This window comes from Equus przewalskii, chromosome 12 (assembly GCF_037783145.1).
Source record: "Equus przewalskii isolate Varuska chromosome 12, EquPr2, whole genome shotgun sequence".
Taxonomy (NCBI): domain Eukaryota; kingdom Metazoa; phylum Chordata; class Mammalia; order Perissodactyla; family Equidae; genus Equus; species Equus przewalskii.
This window is the reverse complement of record NC_091842.1, coordinates 11322358-11344604: the sequence shown is the minus strand read 5'-3', so window position 1 is coordinate 11344604 and position 22247 is coordinate 11322358. Positions and strand designations below refer to the sequence as shown.

Below are 22247 nucleotides of genomic sequence, written 5' to 3'. Positions count from 1 at the left end.
AATATTAGCTATTTGTAATTAACTCTCACAATAACTCTCTGAATCATTTCACCTCTCAGAGCCTCAGTTTCCTCTTCTGTAAAATGGCGATAAAAATACTAACACACCCACATGCACACACAGTTGAGAGGATTACCAGTGAAGGGAATAAGGTATTAAAGTGCCTGATGTGAGATATAATACACATATTACAAAATTCACCTTTTTTCAGTGGCTATTAGTATACTCACAAAGTTGTGCCACCATCACTGCTATCTAATTCTGGAACATTTTCATCCCCCAAAGAGAAACCCTGTGTTCATTAGCACTTACTCAGCATTTCCCCACACCCAACTATTCCCAAACCCTGGCAACTGCTAATCTACTTTCTGTCTCTATGAGTATTAAAAGTGTTGAATCTTTGCTTTCTTATATTTTTTAACTTTTGCAAAAGTGAAATACCTTGCACTGGGACAGACACATAATATGTGCTTAATAAATGTTATCTCTGCGTGTGTGTGTTTGGATAGATGGATAGGCAGATAGATAGAAAGAATGAGCACACTAAGTAGACAGATATAATATAAACTCATTCACTCAACAATTACCCATTTGCACGTTTGCACATGGAAGGAAAGTGGTCTATAGAGAGAAGATGTGATTCTTGCTTTCACAGAATTCGCCATCTAGTGGGACAGAGAGGCATATGCACCACTCACACGAATGCAAAGCCCAATGAAATCAGAGTTGTGTCTGAATCAGGGTTGTGGGAACTCAGGGAAGATGTCAGAGGTGGAGGTGGCGCTTCTAGGATGGGTGAGCTCTCCTGACGTGGAGGGGCAGCCTAGGGGAGGGACCTGAGAACAAAGGCTGGGAGACAGGGATGGTGTTGCGTGAGGCGGGATCGCCGCCGGGACAGCCAGGTCTTCACACCCCAGTCAGGACCTTGTGCTGCACCTCCACGAGAACAAGACTTGTCTGTAGAGAAGCTATAAGCACCAGGCAGCGAGTGAGAGGCCGAGTGGGAAAGGGAGCTAGAGGGTGAGCCGGGCTGGCTCACACAAGCCTGCACTGCCATCTGGGCAAGGGCACCCTGCATGGGCTGGGCCAAGGCTAGGCACGCCATGGCCCCCGTACCACCAGCTAGTTGGACTATGGCTAGCATCATATTTAAGAGGAGAAGGCGGCAGTCTCAGAGGTGAAGGAGCCTGGACTTCAGAGTCAGACCTGGCTCTGGCCTTTCTTGGCTGGGGACCTTGAGCAAATGTTCAGCTCTCTGAGCCTGTTTCTTCAACTGTAGACAGGAGGTAGTGTTACCCCAGTAGGATTACAGATGAGGCTGCCAAAGAGTTGGACACAGTGCCTGGAATGAGAAGTGCATGATTCCTTAGACGGCCGTACGGATGCCTTGGGGAGACTGGACAAGGCAGATGAAGCACACATTCAAGGCCCCAGCAAGGTTGGGGGGTTAAAATTTTTTTTTGGAAAAAAAATTTAGTAATTGATATGTGTATTTTTTTAGTTGAAGATGTCATCATGGGAGAAATCAGAATTTCTGGACTTCCTTGCATTTCTTGTACAATGTAGTGCTGTTTTGTTTTGAATGACACATGGAGGGATTGTCTTTTCAGTGCTTCGGCCTCCAAAGGTGTCACTTGGCCCTGAGGAGGGCAGAAATGGGGTGCAGATGCCTGTCGAGGCCAGCCGATGGCAGGGGAAAGGGAGCCTCATGGAACGAGGGAGACAATGCACCCAATGAGGCCTGGCTCAGGGAAGAGTCTCTTGAAGCGCAGGAGACAATGCTGAGAGTTTCTCCTGGGGACAGGAGGCCTGGGGGAGCATGGTAGGGTGAGCTGGGGACACTGAGAGCAGAGACACAAGGGTGGTGAGAGTTGCGGGACCCTAAGAAATCACTGAATTCAACTTCCCCATTTTACAGGTGGAAAGACAGAACCCCAGCAAGACAGCGATTTGCCCAGGGTCCTTCATGGAATTAGGGGCAGAGCAAGGATCAATTCAGGTCTCTGCTAGCTAGGAGGTTCCAAGAGACCCTGCTTCCTCTCCCCGCCCTCCCCCCCACCGTGGCCACCATCTCCTCTCAGTGCACTAAGCACCCCCTGCTCCAAGCATCCCCAAATCCCTAGTGACCAGTGTGGGGGTTCAGACACTCTAGGGCCCACAGGCTGGGGGAGAAGGCAGACAGGCACCTAAGGGATAAGTAGTCATCCTGTTGGTCTCTGTGCCATGGGTCCCAAAAGGGCCACTTAGGGATGGCTCTCTCTCCAGAGGAGGCAGGCTGAGGTGGGCACCCAAGGGCCCCCAGAATTCGGCAGAGATGAGCAGGGAAAATGCACCCCCTGCAGAGAGCATCAGGGAGCAAGTGGGGGAGAGCAGCTGGGGTTCCTGGGAACATGAGGTGACTGTTTGGCAGGGACAGAGGGTACCTGGCCAAGGGACATGGGTGGGTGGAAGCGCGGGCCTATCAGCAGCCTCTGGTAAGCATTTCAGTATGTCAGGAGTTCCCCGGGCCCTCAGGGCACTGCCGTTTGAGTGTGGGACTGTGTGGCCCTACCATGGAAGAAAATGCTGTGTGGGACCCTTTTCCAAGCCTCTAGCCCCCAGCTGACCACCTCCTCCCCTTTCCCTCCTATGACCACACATGGACCACACCTTGCAAAAGCCAAGGAAGGTTAGTTAGCATTGCCTCCAGCCCTCCCTTGCCCCCCACCAGGGACAGCCCTGGGTGGGAAGCCTCGAATCCTAGATCCGGCTTTGTTACTGTCCCTCTGTAGATCCTTGGGTGTGTTTCCTCCTGTGGACTCTGGTGTCCCCTCGGAGTGGGGCAAGAACCCCACCTCTGAGGGTTGTTAAAGGTGCCAGTGAGGGGACAGGTGTGAATACCTCAGACCAAACAGTCTGGTTTGTATCCTCAGGCTGAGAGGAGGGCCTGCAGAGCAAGAATATAAGCTGGACCTCATGGTCGGTGAGAGGACGGGTCCAGAGCTCCTGAGCAATGGCCTGCCTGGGGATGTCCAGGGCAGGGTGACCAAGGCTCCACCCTGCCAGCGTCACCCATCACCACTGTACCGAACCCGCCGGCGGCGCGGGATTCATGTAACCCTCTGGGGCCTCTGTGCAGGCGTAGTGATGATCATAATGGTAACTGGGGGTGCTGAGACCTCCCTGTGTGCCACACAAGACTCGGGAGAGGTGGGTGCTTCCAGCTTTGTGGAGGACTGAGAGGGGGTGAATGTGAGCCGGAGATCGGGGAAGGCAGGTTGGTAGTAATTAGGTGAAGGGCCTCACCGGAGGGCGCCCCTGGAAGCAGGAACCCCAGGCACTGAGGCGCTTCCAGGCTCAGGGGTGAACGACTGATAGTTGACTCCTCCAGAGACCCTTTTTGAGCGAAGTAGGGGCGGTTGTACCGGCACTCGAAGTGGTCACAGCAGAAGGAAAGGAGGGAGAGGAGATAGGGACCTCCTCCTCTTCCAAACTCCAGACCCGCGGGAACTCCCCGGCCCGAGCGCGCACACCTGGCGTATTGATTATGCTAATACAAGCCCCGCCTCGTCCGCTCCCTAGGCGGGGTCCCCCCGAACTGCCAATTGGGATTGTGGGGCGGGGCTATGCTAATGAGGCTGGTCTGGCCCGAGGAGCGGTGCCCGGGGACCCTGCGTGCCCAGGCGAGGCGGCGGCAGCAGCGGTGACCATGGCTGGAGCGCTGGCAGGTCTGGCCGCGGGCTTGCAGGGCCAGCGGGTCGTCCCCTGCCCGGACTCGGACTCTGACACAGACTCGGAGGGTCCGAGTATCCGGCGCAGCGCGAGCGTGCTGCTCCGCTCGCAGGTCATCCACAGCGGTCACTTCATGGTGTCGTCGCCGCACAGCGACTCGCTAACCCGGCGGCGCGACCAGGAGGGGCCCGTGGGGCTCGCCGACTTCGGGCCGCGCAGCATCGACCCCACACTCACCCGCCTCTTCGAGTGCATGAGCCTGGCCTACAGGTGAGGGCGGCTCCGGGGCCCGACGGCCTCGGCCCTCCTTGGTGGGACGGCGCGCTGGGGCCCCGGACACCCCACCCGGCCCCGAGCCTTGGTCCCTGGCTGCCCTTGGATACTCCAGCCACACCCTGGACAACCCCTACCCAAGCCCCGAGCGTCCTCTGACCCTGGCCCAGCGCACCGGCCCCCCGACCGGCGTGCATACCTCCTGGTTCCCATTCCTCCCTCCCGAGGGCGCGCACCACCTTCCCTCCGCCTCGACCTCCACAGGCCCACCGCGGGCCCCTCTCCGCGATCCCGACTCCTTTAGCCCCTCAAAGAAATGCAAGGGCAACTCTCGCGCTCCCAGGACCCTAGGCCATGCTGTTAACCCCACTCTCCACCCCGGGGCCACTCCACCCGACCACCTGCAGCCCTCTTCTCCCTCCCCTGCAGCCCCGGCCCAGAACCACTCTATTCCTGCACCCTCGAGATACTCCTCGTGCCCCTGGTTGTCCTAATTCATAGCAAAGTCGACCGAAACCCAACCTCTCGTCCACCCCGCACCCCCTAATTGCCGGGACACCTGTTCTTGACCTACTAGGTCGAGGGTGGCGGGAGGAGGGTGCCCTGGGCGGACCCAGGGGGGCGCAGCTTGCAGAGGTTCCCAGCCGTGGCCCGGCAGGGGGTGCTGCAGGCGCTCGGGGCTGGTACCCGAGAGGCTTGGGCTCGCCTACCCGGGTCGCCGCGCGGGGCTGAGCGCCTAACGCAGCATGGGACCCCCGCCTAGCGCGTTGCAGAGCGCGAGGGCCGCGCCCGCCCAGAGCTCCACACCCGCGTCCCTGGGGAGGGCGCGAACCAGGGTCCTGGCCCAGTGCCCTGGAGCAAAGTTCCCTGGAGCGGAGGGGCCAGGATAAATTATCAACGAAAACCGTAGGGGAGAAAGGAGGATCGGCCAGCCTTGATCTTTTCTCTGTGCAAATATTCCTCTTCCTCCGCGGCGCCTCCTCCCCTTCTGAGAACTGCTGGCTACGGACTCGCACTTGTAGCTCTGACCGGGAGCCGGAGCCGGGGTGGAGATTGCGGGGGAGTGCGGCCCACCCCCAACCGCGGCCGCCCAGCCGCGACCCCATTGGCTGGAGCGGTGTAACCTTGGCCCACAAGCTCTGGCCCCAGCCCAGGTCATGTTGCAACCTGATCGTCCAGGGCGCCGGACGATGTGGAAAGTTCAAATTCCCGTCCCTTTCCTCCCTCCCCCACTCGGGCATCACGGGACGCTCGAGACAGGGCATCCAAGGTTCTGGTACACCGGATGCGGGCACTTCTCCACCCCAGGTCCTCCCAGGGCCCCCCATGTCCCACCCACCCCCAACTTCAGCTTCCTGCTTTATACTACACGCCGCTCTACCTGCGCTGGCTCATGCCCACCCTCCACCCTGGACCCTGGGTGACCAAAAGGCGAGGAGGCTCAGGGGAGGTGGCAAGGGAGGGGAGGGAGCACACTGCGAGAACGACCCCCACTAAGAGGCTGACTGGGGGCTGAGGTGACCCCAGTCGGGGCAGCTGAGGTGAAGGGGGCTGTGCTTTTCCCCTAAACCCCCGGAATATCCCATCTAGCTGTCCGGCCCTGGCTGGGGACCTAAGCACAGGGCAGGGAGGTGGCTGAGTTCTAGAGGAACTTTCGGATTCCCCCATTTGGTAGAAGAAAACACAGGCTCAGACTGGAACAGTTTTAGCCCCTAAAGACCCCTAATTACAGGGGTTCCCGGGAGGGGAGAGGATTGCAGAAGCCAGGGTGTCCCAAGAGAGTGACTGGATGGGAAGGGGACAGCAAGGCAAGGTGCTGGAGGACTGGCCAGCTTTCCCTTCAGCAGGGCAGTGTGGCTGAGGGGGGCCTTCTCTTCTAGAAGCAGGTCCATGTTCCATGGTTCTGTGGGTGGAAGCCCCAGGGAGGCAGGTTCTGGAACCTCCAAGAAAACACTTACTCATGGCCTCAGGGATGTGGGGGAGCAAGCAAGACCCAGTCAGGGAGACTAAAGGAGTTTCTTAGGGAGATAGGGAGACACGGGGGCGGAGTGGGGGGCTGAGCTAGTTCTGAGTCTTCCCCATCCCATCCCATCCCCAAGATTCCCGGATTTTCTGTTGGTCTAAGAAGATCTTGAACCCTGGCCCCAGGCTTTTGCTCCAGGCTGGACCCCTCCACTCCCCTCCCCTGCCTGGCCCAGCACAGCCCAAATCTTTTCCTCCTGGGCCTGGATGTTGTCACTGTCTCATCTCCTCCAACCCTGCCTGGCCACAAAGCCACAGGCTCAGCAGGGAAATGGAGGAGAGAGGGCAGGCAGGCTGGGGGTGGGGCACTGAGTGGTCAGAGTGGGCTGGGAGGTTGCTGGGATACAGGCAGGCGCAACAAACTCAGGAGTCCCCCCAGGTGCCACAAAAGAAGCTGGCCCAGGAGGTATCAGAGTGCCCCTCCCCTCATGTCTCTCTGCTGGACAGATGGTGTTTATCTCATTCGGGAGGGAGAGGGCCGGCCAGCAGGCCTGGGTGCTTAGGCTGTGTACTCGATTTGGGTAATGAGGCCTGTTGTGCCCTGGGTGGCAGTCCCCCCCCCATCCCCAAAGCAAACACAGGATCCTGGAGACCAGAGAGGAGAGGGGATCCAGTGACCCATGTACCCAAGGGGTTGCAGAGTCAGACTACCACTCAGTCACCCCTCACCCCTAGGATGAGGGAGAGGTCCCTGGAGAGAGCAGGCCTGGCTTTCTGCAGCCTAAGCCTTGGGGCCTCAGCATTGCATGTGAGCAAGGGTTGGAGAAAGTGGGCCAGAGGAGACTTGGATACACCCCCGGCCTGTGGACCACGAGGAGGCCGGGAGGGAGGAAGGGACCGGCAGGGGTCTAAGACCCTGAACATCATGACCTAGGTCAGCTCCCGGCGGGTGGCAGGCTTGGCCTGTGCCTAGCAAGCTCCTCACCTGTGTGAAGCCCTTCCGTCTGGTGGATTTGATTGACTGCTAGGGTCAGGGTCAGGGTGCTGTCTGTCCACTGCCACCACTCCACCATCCTAGCTGCCTTCCTTTGGGCCCTGATTACTATTGTCTTGTGCATACCCCTGAGATGGGGCACACCTTCCTACTTGGTCCAGATTGGCATCTTGGGGTTCGGGACTGGACAGACAGCAGAAAGGCAGTGAAAAGGCTCCCTCTCCACCTGGACAAACTTTATCCATCCCCTGGGCCTAAGGGGCCCAGCAGGACTGATGGAGAAAAAGCCACAGGGCCTGAGTGAGTCTCCCCCATGTGACCTTGGGCATGTCCCTTACCCTTCCCGAGGCTCAATTTCCTTCAGTAAGAAATGGGTCCCAGAACCCTCCCTCGCCAGCCTAGAAGACGAGGCCTGTGAGGCCGCTGGGCATTGTGGGTATGAGGACTGAGCTGATCAACAGGGTTCAGCCCTGGCTTTGGTTCTGGCAGCAGATTAACAAGCAGGTCTCACCAGAGAACACAAGGGCCCCTAGTGGGGACCTGGGAGGGTATTTTAAAGGTCTGAGTCTTGGTAGGAATCTCAGGCCAGTTAGAGTGAGGGGGTCCCTCAAATGGCCCACCCTAGGTGAGTGCCTGGTGCAGGGGAAGAGTGTGGAGCCAGCCCTGCAGAAGCGCCCTCCCACTTTCCCCTTTCTCCAGCACCCCCTGACCCAGCCCTCTCCCTCTAACAGCGGCAAGCTGGTCTCCCCCAAGTGGAAGAATTTCAAAGGGCTGAAGCTGCTCTGCCGAGACAAGATCCGCCTCAACAACGCCATCTGGAGGGCCTGGTATATCCAGTGTGAGTGGGCTGCATGTGGGGCTGCCCAGGAAACCCCCAGGGCCCTCGGGGCCGGCACCAGCAGAGGGCTGCTGGTCTTTTGGGGAGACCAGGCCCCCAGCACCAGGACAGCTTTGGACCCCCAGAGGGCCTTGGGGAATGTGAAGTTGGGCACAGCAGGGGTCACCCCTTGGAAGTCCTAAGGTGGGCTGAGATTTGGGGACGGGTTCAAGACCCATTCTACATCCCATTAGTGTAGTCAGGCGCCTCCAAGGCCGGGGCAGAAAGAGGCGTCAGACAATGTCTGGGCCAATTGCATCACTTTGCAAATGGGGAAACTGAGAATCTTCCACTGGTCTCCACCAGCCTTTCATTGAAGTCCTTTCTGAACACCCAGTAGGAGCCCCCCCGATGGAGATTTTGGGGAGGGCGCCCAGAGAGGTCGTGTGGTATAGTAGAAGGGACTCTGGACTTGGAGTCACCCAGAGCTGGTTTCCCACCCTGTTTCTGCCTCTTGCTGGCTGTGTGACTGCAGGCAAGTGTCTAACCTCTCTGAACCTATTTCCTCATCTATAAAATGAGGCCAGTAGTCCTACCTTGCATGGTTGGCACAAGGATAATGGGTAGGAATGGGCCTGGCACAAAGTTAGTGCTCAATAAATGATGGTTGAATCCAATGTACCCTTGAGGAGGTCACGGTCATTTATTTGGGGATACAAGACTCACTCACCCCTGTGGCAGGGTAGCAGAGGCTGAGAGGGCTTGGACTGTCGGCCGTGTGCTGGGACCTTGTCCAGCTCAGTTCGGTGCTGCTGCAGGATCAAAGGCTGCACTGCAATGGGAAGCCTGGCCCAGGATGGCGCACACAGGGCATTCTCTGTACTGGCCCCGCTGGGTTCCATCCAAGCAGAGAGAGGGAGTGTTTTCTCGTCTCTGTTCACCTATGTGCCTGGCACTGTCACAGATCATCTTCTCTAAGGCTTCCTAGCAACCCGGGGAGATAGGTATTATTACCCCCATTTTATGGAGGAGTGACTGAGGCCCCGAAGGTGAGTGTCTTGTTCAGGGTCACAGGGCATAAAAGAAGCAGAGGTGTGGCCAGCCGGTCAGGGCTCTCCAGCTCTCAGCCTGGCACTCCTTCCACAGCTCCCAGCTGGCTGGCTTCCCGTCCTCATCTGAGAACACGCAGGTCGCCTGGCCGGGCAGTGGGAGCTCTGTGCCTTTTGAATGTTTTCTTGGGTCTCTGCCATTTCTGAGAACTTGCAGGAGGGCCCTGGCCAAACAATAAGGCTTTTAGGCCAGGGGGAGTCAGTGTCCCCCCACAGAGTTTCACCCTGCCCCCCCAAAGCTGGATGGGACACAAATATCTGTCTCTGCAGAATAAATTTCTGATGCCACCGGGGGTCCTGGCCCAGACAGACAGACTCTGGTCTCCAGCCAGTGCATAGGGTGCTGGGAGGACCCCAGATTCTGAGACAGATGGAGGTGGGTTTGAGGCAAGTTCTAGCATGCGCTAGCTGTGTGACCTTGGGAGAGTCCCTGGCCTCTGCTAGCCACAGCCTGCTCACTTGTAAAATGGGAATAATAGGAAGCCTGCTGCTGAGGTTTGCCGTGGGTCTTCAGTGAGAGCATCCATGCCTCAGCCCAGGCCCTCATGCTCAGGGGCCCCCGGAAGGTGCGCTGCTGGCATTTATTGTTATTACTGTGGTCGCAGGGGCAGCACACGCAGGCACACAACAAATGTCAGGACGCCCCCTCCTCCCTGAGCACCCAAGGTTGGAGGGTGGGCTTCAGGAAAGGGAGACAAGGAGACTGCTGGAAGGCTGACTGGCCCCGCCTCCTCGAGCCTGCCACCCCTCCCCAGGCTCCTGGCCTCCCAGACGCCTTCCTTTCCCACATCCCAAACTCGTCTGGGTGTCCTGTGAGCCGCCCCCCCCCCCCCCCCCCCCCGAGCACTGTGCGCCTCTGGGGGCCGACTCTCCCCATGCACTCGCTCATGTTGTATGTGTGCTCTCATTAGCTCTCCCACCTAAGCTCGGAGCGTCCTGACCCCCCGGGGCTACCCTGCCCCAGCGTGTATTAGGTGGCTGCGTGAACGGATGAACTTATCAGTGGTGAACTCATCGATAAAGCCCGCCCCAGCTCCAGGAAGCCACATGGTCACTGCCCTTCCGTGCAGAGTGCAGGATCCCTGGCAGGGGAGGGAGAGCCCAGCCGGGCCTGCTCAGCCCTGTCTCAAGAGTATAAGCCAGGGGCAGATACTCTTGGAGACCCTCCTTGCTCTCACCCCCTGGGCCCATCCTTTGTTTTCTGTCCAAGCCATGCTCAGCCACCAGGACAGACCCCCTCCCCCAATCCCATGGGAATAGTTTCGGAAATGTCCTTTAGGACAGAACTTTGTAAATGATGCTGAAGGTCCCAATAAATTTGATGTTTGGGTGGACCTCCTCCTCTGTGTCCTCATTTGTCCCAGAGGAAGTTTGCCGAGGGCTGAGGCAGGATGGGCCCCCACCAACACCCATGAAGGGTGAGCGATTGTCCTCTTTGTCAGGACTGCCAGGAAGAGTCACTGCTTGGGGGTTCCAGCGTTTCGAAGGCCTGCTGTGTGCCAAGCTCCGTGCCAGATGCCGGGATTCGGGGCCAAAGGACACAGCTCCTGCTCTCCTTCCCAGCGGGGGCCAGCACGCAGAGAAATGGCCAGGGCTGGGCGGAGAGTGAGGCAGACAGGACCATGGGGTTTCAGAGAAGGGAAGGCTTCCTGGAAGGGGGCTACCCCGGGCTCTCCTGACAGATGGGCAGATGTGGACAAGGCAGAGGAGGGAAGGGCAGTGCCGTGTAGAATAAGACCAGAGTGTGGGCTGTGTGGGGCAACAGCAAGACACTGTTTGGCTTCAAGGTGGCGCATATGAAGGAGAACGAAAGGGGAGGAGCAGGCAGGGCCAGTCGTGGAGCCTTGGAAGCCAAGCTAAGGGATATGGACTTTATCCTGGAGGGTTCAGGAGCCGTGGAGGGCTTCAGGCCTGAAGTGCGCTTCAGGGGGAACTGGCCTGGCCACAGCAGGAAGAGGGACTAGAGGGTGTTGAGGCTGGAGACAGGGAGGTCAGGTGAGAAATGACACCAGACCAGGGGGTGACAGGGAGAATGTGGAGGAGAAAATGTCCCAGGTCCTTGGAACTGAGAGAGTGCCGGGATTAGACGGGAACCCCGGGCGTCATGGGGAGTTCCTGTGACTGAGAGGCTGTGTTGGCAGGGAGGCAAAGGCTTGGGAGGGATGCTCCCAAACATGTGAGAGGAACACATTTTGGGACATCCTAGTGGAGGTTCCCCAGGCAGCTGGGAAATGGGTCTGAGACTGGACAAGGGCAGGATGAGAGAGGCCGCAAGCCGGGCCTTGCAGAGGGGCCGGTGAAAAGCGGTCAGGGAGGCTGGGAAACAGAGCAAAGGCTCCCGGGGCTGAGGCAGGAGAAGGGTGGTGAGGGAGGAGGGGGCTGCTCAGCAGCTGAGGTCCAGGAGGATGGGACTGGGGGGGGCCAGGGCCCTGAGTTCAGGAGCTGGGTCGGTGGGACGGGCGTGGGGGCGGAGGCTGAGCTACAGGAGGTGAAGGTGGGACTGGGAGATGCAGAAGTGCAGGTGGTGAGTGACACTCTGCCAGAGTCTCAGGGGAACCAAAGAGGTGAGGGGAAGAAGGTGAACTTGTCCAGGGAACAAGGGAAGGGAAAGTTTGGGAGGCGACAGAGAGCCTGGCATGTGTTTATAGGTCAAAAGGATTGGAGAGGGGAGGGGAGTGGAGGAGGTGGAAAAAAGGCTCAAGTAGGTGGCCTGAAGGACAAGCAGTGGTTCTCTGAGATGAGCGAGGGCCGTACTAAGGAGCCTGAGTCAGGGGACCCCTGGCCTGCCAATCTGACCAGAACCTTCTTGGGGCAGCTCAGTTCTTGTGGCCCGCCCCACAATCCCATTCAGCAAGCATTGTCTGTACACCTACTAGGCTTCCAAGGAAGGCAGAGGAGGTGTGGGGGGTAGGTTTCACAGAGGGGCATAGAAATGGGAGATATGGCAGGGCTAGAGCAGGCAGGAAGGCTTCCTGGAGGAGGTGGCACTTAATCTGAGGATCCAAAGCCAGGCAGGATTTCACAGTGTGGCACTTGAGTCTTAGTCCCCTTTGGGTGCGAGACGGCGGAGCTGGGCACCGCTGACCTGGCCCCCTTCTCTTAGATGTGGAGCGGAGGAAGAGCCCCGTGTGTGGCTTCGTGACCCCCCTGCAGGGGCCTGAGGCTGATGAGCACCGGAAACCGGAGGTAGCTGAGACTGAGGACCACCGCCCACCTGCCTCCCCACCAAGCCTGCCCCTCCTTTCCGTCACTCCTCGCCCTGGGCGGGAGGGTCTGGCCCAGACGCGGATTGGGCGCGGCGGGGGGACGACGCGTTGGTGTTGACCCTCGCACTGAGGCTCTCCCCGACCCTCCCCAGGCCGTGGTCCTGGAGGGGAATTACTGGAAGCGGCGCATCGAGGTGGTGATGCGCGAGTACCACAAGTGGCGCATCTACTACAAGAAGCGGGTCAGTGGGGCCCGGGGGAGGCTCCGGACCTTTCCCCTGCGAGCGCTGGAGGGGCTCTCCCCGACTCCGCCCTCCATTAAGATCCAGGCCGACAGCGCCACCGTGTGGCCACAGGGGCCCCTTGCAGCTCCTTACCTCCCAGGGCAGAGGAGCTCCTGAGGGGAAGTGGGGGATCTCGTTGATCTGTGGGAGCTTGTGAGTAGGGGAGGCCTTGGCGGGAACGATGGAGGAGGGGTCAAGGGACACAGTGTCCACCTCTCTGTGTTCCTGCAGCTCCGTAAGTCCAGCAGAGAAGGGGATCTCCTGGCCCCCAAGCAGGTGGGTGCTCCCTGGACCCAGAGAATTGACAGCTTCCTTCCTGGGGGGGCGGGGGCGGGGCGTGGCGGGAGTAGGACAGTGGCTGTGGGTGAGGATGGGAAGTGAGGGAGTGGGCGAGGCTGTTGTCCTCTGACTAACTGAGCCCTTCTCCCCTTGGGGAGGGAAGCCTTGGTGGACACAGTGGTGGAAAAACACCAAGGCTTCTCGTTGACTGAGCAAGGGGTGGGGAGGCACGGGGGAACGGAGGGCCCTAAGAACTGGGGTCCAGATGGGAATAAGCACAGGGGCAGGAAGGGGACCCTTGTGTCTTCAGCGGGCCATCCCTGTCTGTCACCTGGGGGGCGATGTTAAGAGGCCAGTGGGGTGACCCTAGCCTTCCAGGCAGCAAACTGGGCCCACCAGAGAGAAGTGAGGAGGGTCTGTGCAAAGAGAGGCCTTCTAGCCAGCTGATCATTTCATCTCCCAGGCCGGGGCGATATGGAAGGGCCTGGGGCAGTGGGTGACCCCTGTGTCCCCAGATGGGGAGGAGCGGGGCTGCTGATGGCTCTGTCTCCTAGGCGGAAGGCGGGTGGCAGCCACCGGAGCGATGGTGCGAGCAGCTCTTCTCCAGCGTGGTGCCCGTGCTGCTGGGGGGCCCAGAGGAGGATCCCGGCACGCGGCAGCTTCTGGACCTCGATTGCTTTTTGTCCGACATCTCCGACACACTCTTCACCATGACTCAGCCCAGCCCGAAGCCCCTGCAGCTGCCCCCAGAGGACGGTGAGGGCCTGCTCCCAGGAGAGGAGGCCTGTGGGAGTGCAGGCCGCCAAGAGGGGACAGCGGGGATGGGTGCCCCTACTCCACCCTTCCTGCTGTTCCTGACGGCACCACTGCCCCCTCCAGCCTACGTCGGCAATGCTGACATGATCCAGCCAGACCTGACACCTCTGCAGCCCAGCCTGGATGACTTCATGGAGATCTCAGGTGGGGCAGACCCCTCCCCCTGGGTGGGGTGGACGGGCAGGGTCAGACAGGGAACCTGGGCAGGGAAGAGGGGACCGGGGCATTGGAGCTGCAGGCTCTTGGAGTTCCCAGGAAAGCAATGGATGCTGGGACTCTCTCAGGGACTTTGATTTGTTTGGGTCTATTTATTATTTACATAATTAATTTTAAAAGCTATTTATTAAAGAACATTTCAAACATACACACCAGTAGAGAGAGAGTAGTTCAATGAATGCTCGTGGAACCATCACCAACTTCAACATTTATCACTCTTGGCCAGTCTTGTTTCTTCTAGACTTCACACACTTCTCCCCTGCTATATTATTTTTAAGAAAATCTCAGGTATCGTGTCTTGTAAGGCACTTTCTAAAGTGGTGTGTTTCCCTGCCTCCGTCTCCTGACCCCCAGGGCACCGGGTCACTCATTTCTTCCATCCCACCAGAGGTACTGATGTCTGTAATAGCGCATGGGGACAGATATCTCTTTCTATTTTCACAACCAACTCTCCCACGTTGCTTTCTTCATTCAGCCGCGGGTCTTGGAGACTGCTCCCGAAGTTCATACACTTTGGGGACTCCGGAGCCATTCTGGGGGTCAGGTAGACATCGGGGCTCAGCCTGTCTCAGCCAAGACCCAGGGGACAGAAAGGAGGTCCCGGCGTAGTTTCGGTGACCCCTCCACTCTTTCCCCACAGGGTCCTGGGCCCATCAGTCAAGAGGTGGAGGCCTGTGGGGCGGGAACTAGGGAATGAGGAACCACCCCCACCCCTGCCTCAGCCCTGGGCGGGAGTGGGGACTGTGGGGGCAGAAGTGTTGATGGCAGTGCCCTGGGAGCAAACCGGCCTGGGAGGGCAGCGGCCCTGTCTGGGCACACAGACCCCTGCCACAGGTAGGAGCCCAGCCACCCCCACCCCCGGCTCTGGGCAAACCTGGGGCTAGGAAGCGACGTCTCTCAATCCAGGGTGGCTGCTGGTGGGGGCGAGCATGGGCAACCTGTGGTAGGGGATGTCATGCAGAGGAGGTGGCTGGTGTGGCCCCTTCAAGAGCTCCATGCACAGGGAGGGCAGGAGCACAGGGGCCAGCGGGGCTGCCTCTGATTTTCCCCAGGAGCTCCTCACTTGAGAGGAAACCCAGTGAGGGGGCCGGAACTCGAGGGAGGGAGGAGGCTTAGTGAGGGGAGGGCTCGGTGAGGTACAAGTGGTCTGGTGAGGGGTGCCGAGGGAAGGGGAAGGGGCTGATGATGGGAGAGGGGCTGGGGAGAGGACGGCAGGTCAGTGGGGGGACAGCGGCTAGGAAGGGACTCAGGCTCAGTGGGTGGCTAGGACTAGGAAGCGACTTCTCTCAAGGCCAATGAGGACAAGTGGGCAATCTATGGTAAGGGGGTGGTGGGCCTCAGTGATGGACCCAGCAGCTCATTGCGCCATGAGGCCTGTGACACCTGGGGAGTGGGCAGCAACAAGAGCAGGGAGCTGCTCTGTGGCCGTCATCCTGGGACTGGGCTGAGTAGGCAGCTGGTTCTAGAGCCCAGGCCTCAAGGGGCCTAGTGACAAGGCTTATCGTCCTGGGGGAGTGGAGGATCAGTGACCGCTCACCCTCTGCCACCCAGTCCTGCTGTTAAAGGGAGGCAGCAGGACAGCAAGACTATCCCTGCCTTCTAACCTTGTGGCCGAGAAAGACACACATACACACACACTCAGACACACAGACGTGAGCATAGAACACCTCACATCAGGGCAGGTGCACACAGACAGAGCTACAGACCATGGGACAGACACGGGGGAGACCACACACTGACACGTAGAGCCAGCTGCCCAGCGACACCCGAGCCCCAGAGTCACACAAGAGGCACACACTGGTTTAACCCTGTCAGGCTGGAGGTTCTGTGTGGTCGTATCTGTCCCACTGCTGGGTCTCCTTCGAGGTGGCCCCTGGGAGAGAGACCTGACCAGCTCTGTTGGCTTGGGGGCCTGGGCCCATCAAAGGCTGGTGAGGTCAGATCTGACCAGACCAGGAGGCCTTGGGCGCCGGTGCAGACCGAAGGCTGGTCAGGGTCAGAGAAAGGTGCCCGGAAGGGAGCGGGTGGGCGGGTGGCGCCCGGGCCGGGATGTGGTTAAGCCGCGGGCAGCTGCTTCCCCAAACCAGAATAGCCTGGGGCTCACACAACCCGCACCTCAAACAAGCCGTCGGCCCCCGCCCCGCCAGCTCTTCCAGGCTTTCCAGCCCCCCACTCCTGCCCCCACTCTGAGCCCACCCTCTGACCCCTGCTGTCACCCCCTCAGCCCCTTCACTCCACGCCCGGGCTCCATCCTTGTAGCCCCATCTCTTGACCTTCCAACAAAGCAACTTGTCCCAGATTCGCTGACTGCCCGCCCCCTCACCCCTAACTCACCCCTTGAACTCCTGTCACCCTGGGGCTCCTCCCCGTCCCAGACCTCCTCCCTTGGACCCCACCCCTTTCCCTCCCTGGCACTTTTACCGCCCTTTATGTCCCCAGCAGGGCTGGTAACAGGAGCAGACACGGGAGTGCCCAGGGCTGGGGATGGGGATGGGGAAGGGGGCCTCATGAGCCAAGTGTGGGGCTCCATGGGAGGGCTGCTGCCTGGGGTCCTGCTCACAGCCCCACACAGTCCCCCATTGTCTCCCACTCAGGCCCATCCCACTCGAGCCTCTGTTGCTGCTTCCCCTGAGTGAGACAGAAACTCTCCCAGTTTCACAATCTCCTGTGGAAGCCCCCCCTTCCCCCGCTGGCCCCCACCCCACCGCCACTCTGGCCTGGGGACAGGGCACGAGGCCCGCTCTCCTCCCCCTGCTTCCAGACAGGCCTTAGCCCTGACTGCTGCTGCCTTGTGTGTCTCAATTACAGATTTCTTCACCAACTACCGCCCCCCACAGACGCCCATGCCTTCAAACTTCCCAGAGCCCCCCAGCTTCAGCCCCATGGCCGACTCCCCCTTCAGCAGTGGGATCCTGGGTTCAGAAGTGCCCCCTGCCTCCTCAGGCATGACCCACCTCTCAGGGCATAACCGCCTGCAGGTGAGCTCGCCACACACCCACCCCCCCCAGCCCTGTCCCACTCACCTGCCTATGTCCAGGAGTTTTTCAGGGTACTTCCCAGGTGCTAGTCCTGTGCTTGGTCGACCAAGAGGCTGGAGCAGGAGAAAAACCCCATCTCTGCCCTCCAGGAGGGTGCAATTCAGCTGGGGAGGAAAGACCCTGGTGAAGCAGAACTGACAAGATGATTGTGGGAGGGAGGCTGAGGGCAGGGGAGCATGGAGCAGGCACCACCGAGGGCTAGGTTGCTTGTGGAGGGCTTCCTGGAGGAGGGGGAGTTCTGGGCCTTAGTGAACGGGTCAGGTTTGGACAGAAGAAAAGACCAGTAGAAAGCAAGCCAGATGGGAGGAGAAGCATGAATGGGAGCGTGGAGTCAGGAAGCTGAGCAGGCATGCTTAGGAAACAGTGAGTCTACCATTTTGGCTCAGGAACTGCCACACCCAATTCAGATGTTGCCTCCCTGCTGCTAGGTTAGATAGGTGCCATTTCCCTCCATCATTAGACTTTTCAGTTCATTGCTGAGGGGTCTCTCTCCTGGACTAGACAGTGAGCTCCTTGCTGGAAGGGCTGTGTTTTCCTCACCACTGCACTTCCATGCCTAACACAGTTCAAGCACATTAACAGCACTGGGTAAATGGTGACCCAATGGTTGAGCAAGTGATGAATGAATGAGTGTATGGATGGGTGTGTTGGTGAATAGACAGGTTGTAGATGGGGGTAGATGCTTACATGGGTTGGTGTGTATACATAGGTGGGTGAGTGGTTGGTTGGATGGATGGGCTGGTAGATGAATTCATAAATGAGTTTGGTGAATCAATGAATGGGCTGGATACATGGCTGGTGAATGTATAGATGGTGGATAGATGGATTATGGATGGGTTGGTAGATGAATGAAGGAAGCATAGATGGTTGGATGGATTGGTGAATGGGTTAGTATGTGGTGGGCTGATGGAAAGATAGATGAGCTAGCTCATAGATGAGAATAAATATGTAGGTGAATGGATAGAGGAGGGATGGATGGATGGATGGGCGGGTGGATGGATGGATGGATGGATGGGTTAGTGAATGGATTGGTGGATGGATGGATAAATTATTTGGTGAATGAATGGGTGGGCAGGAAGATTGATGCTCTTTCTTATGCCTAATTTGTGCATCAATGTATTCCATTCCCTCTCCTTATTAAATTATAATTTCCCTGGTGTGTGTGTTGGAGGGCAGGGATCATTTCTCCTCTCTCTCCTAGTGCCCAGTCCAGAGCTCAGCCAAAGCAGGAGGCTGCCGGGGTGGCCGCAAAGGCCAGCTTTCTCCCCTGCTCTCTATCTGTCCTCCCAACCAGGCTCGGAGCAGCTGCCCTGGCCCCCTGGACTCCAGTGCCTTCCTGAGCTCTGATTTCCTCCTTCCTGAAGACCCCAAGCCCAAGCTCCCAGCCCCTCCCCCACCCACACCCCTCCTCGAATACTCTACCCCTGCCAAAGGGCCTGGCCTGGAGCCCTGTCCCCCACCCCACTTCCCTCCCATGGCTCCGCCCCCTGCTGTGCTTCAGGAAGAGTCTCTCTTCTCTCCCAGATTCTCCTTCCCTACTGTCCCTCCTGCCCCGGGAGTGTCCCCACTGCCTGCTCCCACTGCCTTCCCACTTGCCCCACATTCCACCCCCTCCTCCTTTCCCCTTCTCCCCTCTGGGTATCCGGAGCCCCCACTGGGGCCTCACTTCACAGTGCCCCAAGGCCTGCGGCCCAGAGGCAAGCCCCCCACCCCATCCTCTAGGGGGCAGAAGCCCAGCCCCCGCACCTTGGCCCCTGCCACTGCCAGCCCCACTGCCACTGCTGGGGACAACAACCCCTGCCTCACACAGCTACTCACAGCAGGTGAGGCGCAGGGTCGAGAGAGGGGCAGATGGGGACCAAATGCAGAAGCAGGGAGCCTGTGGGAGTAGAGGAGAAGGTTAAGGGGCAGGCTCAGCTGGGGGGCAGGGTGGCGAGGAATTAGGGACGTGGGCTCTGAACCCATAAGGAGTGTGGGTGATGATGGGGTTGGGGCCAGCCCCAGTGGCCCTCACAGTTCTGCCTGTGCACAGCCAAGCCTGAGCAAGCCCTGGAGCCACCACTTGTGTCCAGCACACTCCTTCGGCCCCCAGGGTCCCCGGTAAGATGGCCGGCACTGGGAGGTGGGGGCGAGCCCCGGGGCTTCACCCCAACTCTCCGCCCTTCTCCACCCCAGCAGGAGACGGTCCCTGAGTTCCCCTGCACCTTCTTTCCCCCGACCCCGGCCCCTACACCGCCCCGGCCACCTCCTGGCCCAGCCACACTGGCCCCTCCCAGGCCCCTGATTGTCCCCAAAGTGGAGCGGCTCTCGCCTCCAGCACCCAGCGGTAAAGAGGGGTTACAGGAATTGGGGGGCTCTCGGGGACAGAGTGAGGGAAGGAGTGGGGGACTGTATCTGGGGCCAGGATGAAGGGACAGACAATAGGACCCTCTCCCCTGTGTCGGTCTGTCTGTGGGTCTGTGTGTCCCTGCCACAGGAGGTGAGCGGCGGCTGTCTGGGGAGCTCAGCTCCATGCCAGGCCCGGGAACTCTGAGCGTCCGCATCTCTCCCCCTCAACCCATCCTAAGCCGGGGCCGTCCAGACAACAACAAGGTGGCACCATCCCCCCACCCCAAGATTTGTGTGCACCCCCAGGGCCTCCCGCACTCCCTCCTAGGCTCACCCTACTCGCTGTCTGCCCTCAAGACTGAGAGCCGGCGCATCACACACATCTCTGCGGAGCAGAAGCGGCGCTTCAATATCAAGCTGGGATTTGACACCCTGCACGGGCTGGTGAGCACGCTCAGTGCCCAGCCCAGCCTCAAGGTGAGGCCCCACCCAGGCTGGCACTCCTAGAACCCAGACCAAATCCCAGGGCCCTCCACATGCACAGTTGCCTCCTCCGGCCCCAGTGCTTCAGTGGGTCCCGGGATGAGGGGCCTCCAGCACCTGAGCCCTCCCTGGTGATGCCCGCAGATGAGCAAAGCCACCACACTGCAGAAGACGGCCGAGTATATCGCCATGCTGCAGCAGGAGCGGGCAGCCATGCAGGAGGAGGCCCAGCAGCTGCGGGACCAGATCGAGGAGCTCAACGCTGCCATTAAGTAGGTGGAGGACGTGCAGGCGCTGGGACGGGGGGCATGCTGCCTGACTCCCAACCCCACCCCCCATTCCCCCAGCCTGTGCCAGCAGCAGCTGCCTGCCACCGGGGTGCCCATCACACACCAGCGTTTCGACCAGATGCGAGACATGTTTGATGACTATGTCCGGGCCCGCACACTGCACAACTGGAAGTTCTGGGTGGTATCCTCACCTGCCAGTGGCCGGGTGAGCACTGCAGCCGGACCAGGCTATGCCCGACTACAGGCTTGGTTCCACAGCCAGGCAGGGTCTCAGAGCTGCTCCCAGGGGAAGGGGCTCCGGTTCCGCCCCCTCCTTCTAGGCCCTTGGCATTGTGGCTAGCAGGATTGCCCAGTGATGGGCTGGGAGCAGAAAGAAACCAAGGGGGGAGCCCTTGGGTGAGGAGACCACAGCCCTTCCCTCAGAAAGTTCCAAGGCCGGTTTGGAAGTGAGCTGGGCCCTGGGGAGGACGTGGAAACTCTCCTCCCTTACCTGGTCAAGCTCTTGACTGATCCAGGGCAGGAAGCCCAGGGATGGGGGATAGTCCAGCCCAGAAGAAGGGTGGTGGAGGGGCTGCGGGAGGGGGCTGAGAGCCAGAGAGCTGCAGGCCTTGGCAGGGTGGAGGGCAGCTACAGTAAGGGTCCTACGGGTTCAAGACTCCACACCGGCCAGGCCCTCCCCCTGCTTTGGGCCAGATGTGAGGCCTACATGTGAGGTGTGTGAGGGCATCGGCTGGACGACAGGCCTGCTCCTTGACCTGGGCCCAGTTCAGCATCCTCATCCGGCCTCTGTTCGAGTCTTTCAACGGGATGGTGTCCACGGCAAGCTTGCAGAGCCTCCGCCAGACTTCGCTGGCCTGGCTGGACCAGTACTGCTCTCTGCCTGCTCTCCGACCAAGTACGTGAGCCACCTCCCTCCCACCAGAGTGTCCAGGCCTCAGAACAGGGGGTTCCACTCTCTCAGCCCCAGGTCCAGCCTGTCTTTAACAGCCTGGAGTTTCAGCCATCCCACCATGCCCCCTCAATGGTTCTCCGGCCACCAGGACACCTGCAGACAGAGGTCCTAGGAGGTGCTGACGGTCTTGCCAACTAGTACCTCCCCCATCCTTTTGTCTTCCGCATCCAAGGGTGGGGCCCTAACCCCAGGAGGTGTCTCTCTCTTTCCCCAGCTGTCCTGAACTCCCTACGCCAGCTGAGCACATCCACCAGTATCCTGACGGACCCGGGCTGTATACCCGAGCAAGCCACACGGGCGGTCACAGAGGGCACCCTTGGCAACCCTTTATAGCGCTGGCCAGACCCTGCCGCTTACTCAGCTGCCCTGGGGCTGCTTTCCCTGGGTGTGGGCTCCAGGGACAACTTCTGGGCCCTCCCTCCTGCCCCAGGCCCTGGCTGTCCCCTTTCCTGAGGGTCGAGCCAGGCCCAAGTCTCTTCCAGCGTCCTGGAAGCTGGGAAGAACTGAGTTGCAGTCCCTGCTGTACTAGTGACTAACGCTGTGACCTGGGGGACTCATACGCCCTCTTTGGACCTCCATTTTCCAGTCTGCAAAGGGGGGATGGGAAAGCTTCAACCAGAAGATGATCTGGAAGCTTTAGCAGCTGTGACACTCAGAGGCCTAAGCCGGCAACTCAGGGAGCTTGAAGGAGGGACGTGGACAATCCTGTTTCCCTGTCACTCCCCCTGCTCCCCGGCCGGTGGGGCACAGGCCCCTGTTTCTGAGCAGATAAGCAGAAGAGGAGGTTCCCTCTCTGTGCCTTCACTGGTAGCCTGGAGGGGCTGCAGGCTGGCGTCCCTGGGTGAGGCCAGGAAGGTCTGATCCCAGGAGAGACCTGGGCAGGGGGTGGCCAAACCAGGGCAGGCATCTTGTGTGTGTGGATGAGTGTGTATGGATTTTGTAAAGAATTTTTGACCAATAAAAACAAAAACTGTTGGGGGCTGTCAGCACGTCTCAATCTGGGAGGGAGAGAGAGCTGGTTGGCAGCAAGAGGTGGTCTTGCAGAGCGCCTTGCAGGCCATGAAAGGGCCTTGGCTTGTCCTCTGAGCTGGAAGTCACCGGAGGGTTTTGAGTAGAGGTGGGACAAGATCAGACACAACTTCTTAACAGGATCCCTCCAGGTGCTGAGTTGAGAACAGCCCACATGGGGCAAGGGCAGAAGCAGGGAGAGCCGTCATAGGCCGCTGCTGTCATCCAGCTGAGAGATGACAGATACTCGTCCTGGAAATCCTCCCTCCATGGCCAGGAGAGGGTTCCGAGAGGCTCACCACCTTCCAGGTTGGAAGAGGGCAGAGCAGGACCAAGGAGGGGAAGTGACAGGGTCTCCCATCAGAACTATCCAGAAGGAGAACATGCTGCCACAGGGGCTAGTGATCTCCCCACTCTGAGATGTGCAAGCAGAGGGTGGATGGCAACTGGTTGGGATGGCTTAGAAGGAACTGAAACTCCA

The 22247-nt window shown here is 59.4% G+C and overlaps 1 protein-coding gene across 15 annotated transcripts in view; it reads left to right on the top strand.

The window, feature by feature from the left end:
* MLXIPL (MLX interacting protein like) overlaps window positions 1–21733 on the top strand; it is a 31078-nt gene extending 9345 nt beyond the window's left edge. The window contains exons 1-17 of one of the 15 annotated variants that reach the window (XM_070566436.1): window positions 3588–3981; window positions 7672–7778; window positions 11970–12052; window positions 12225–12314; window positions 12588–12632; window positions 13190–13391; window positions 13515–13595; window positions 16476–16645; window positions 18000–18528; window positions 18738–18805; window positions 18881–19031; window positions 19182–19297; window positions 19391–19510; window positions 19661–19788; window positions 19864–19987; window positions 20572–20701; window positions 20973–21733. In XM_070566436.1, the coding sequence (XP_070422537.1) occupies window positions 3689–3981; window positions 7672–7778; window positions 11970–12052; window positions 12225–12314; window positions 12588–12632; window positions 13190–13391; window positions 13515–13595; window positions 16476–16645; window positions 18000–18528; window positions 18738–18805; window positions 18881–19031; window positions 19182–19297; window positions 19391–19510; window positions 19661–19788; window positions 19864–19987; window positions 20572–20701; window positions 20973–21091 (2556 nt within the window). In that variant the 5' untranslated portion in view covers window positions 3588–3688 and the 3' untranslated portion in view covers window positions 21092–21733. Of the gene's footprint in view, window positions 1–3587; window positions 3982–7671; window positions 7779–11969; window positions 12053–12224; window positions 12315–12587; window positions 12633–13189; window positions 13392–13514; window positions 13596–16475; window positions 16646–17906; window positions 18529–18737; window positions 19032–19181; window positions 19298–19390; window positions 19511–19660; window positions 19789–19863; window positions 19988–20571; window positions 20702–20972 lie in introns of those variants that run through there. The other 14 variants (XM_070566437.1, XM_070566434.1, XM_070566433.1 and 11 more) reach the window with 14 other exon arrangements.
* Window positions 21734–22247: the final 514 nt, after the last annotated feature.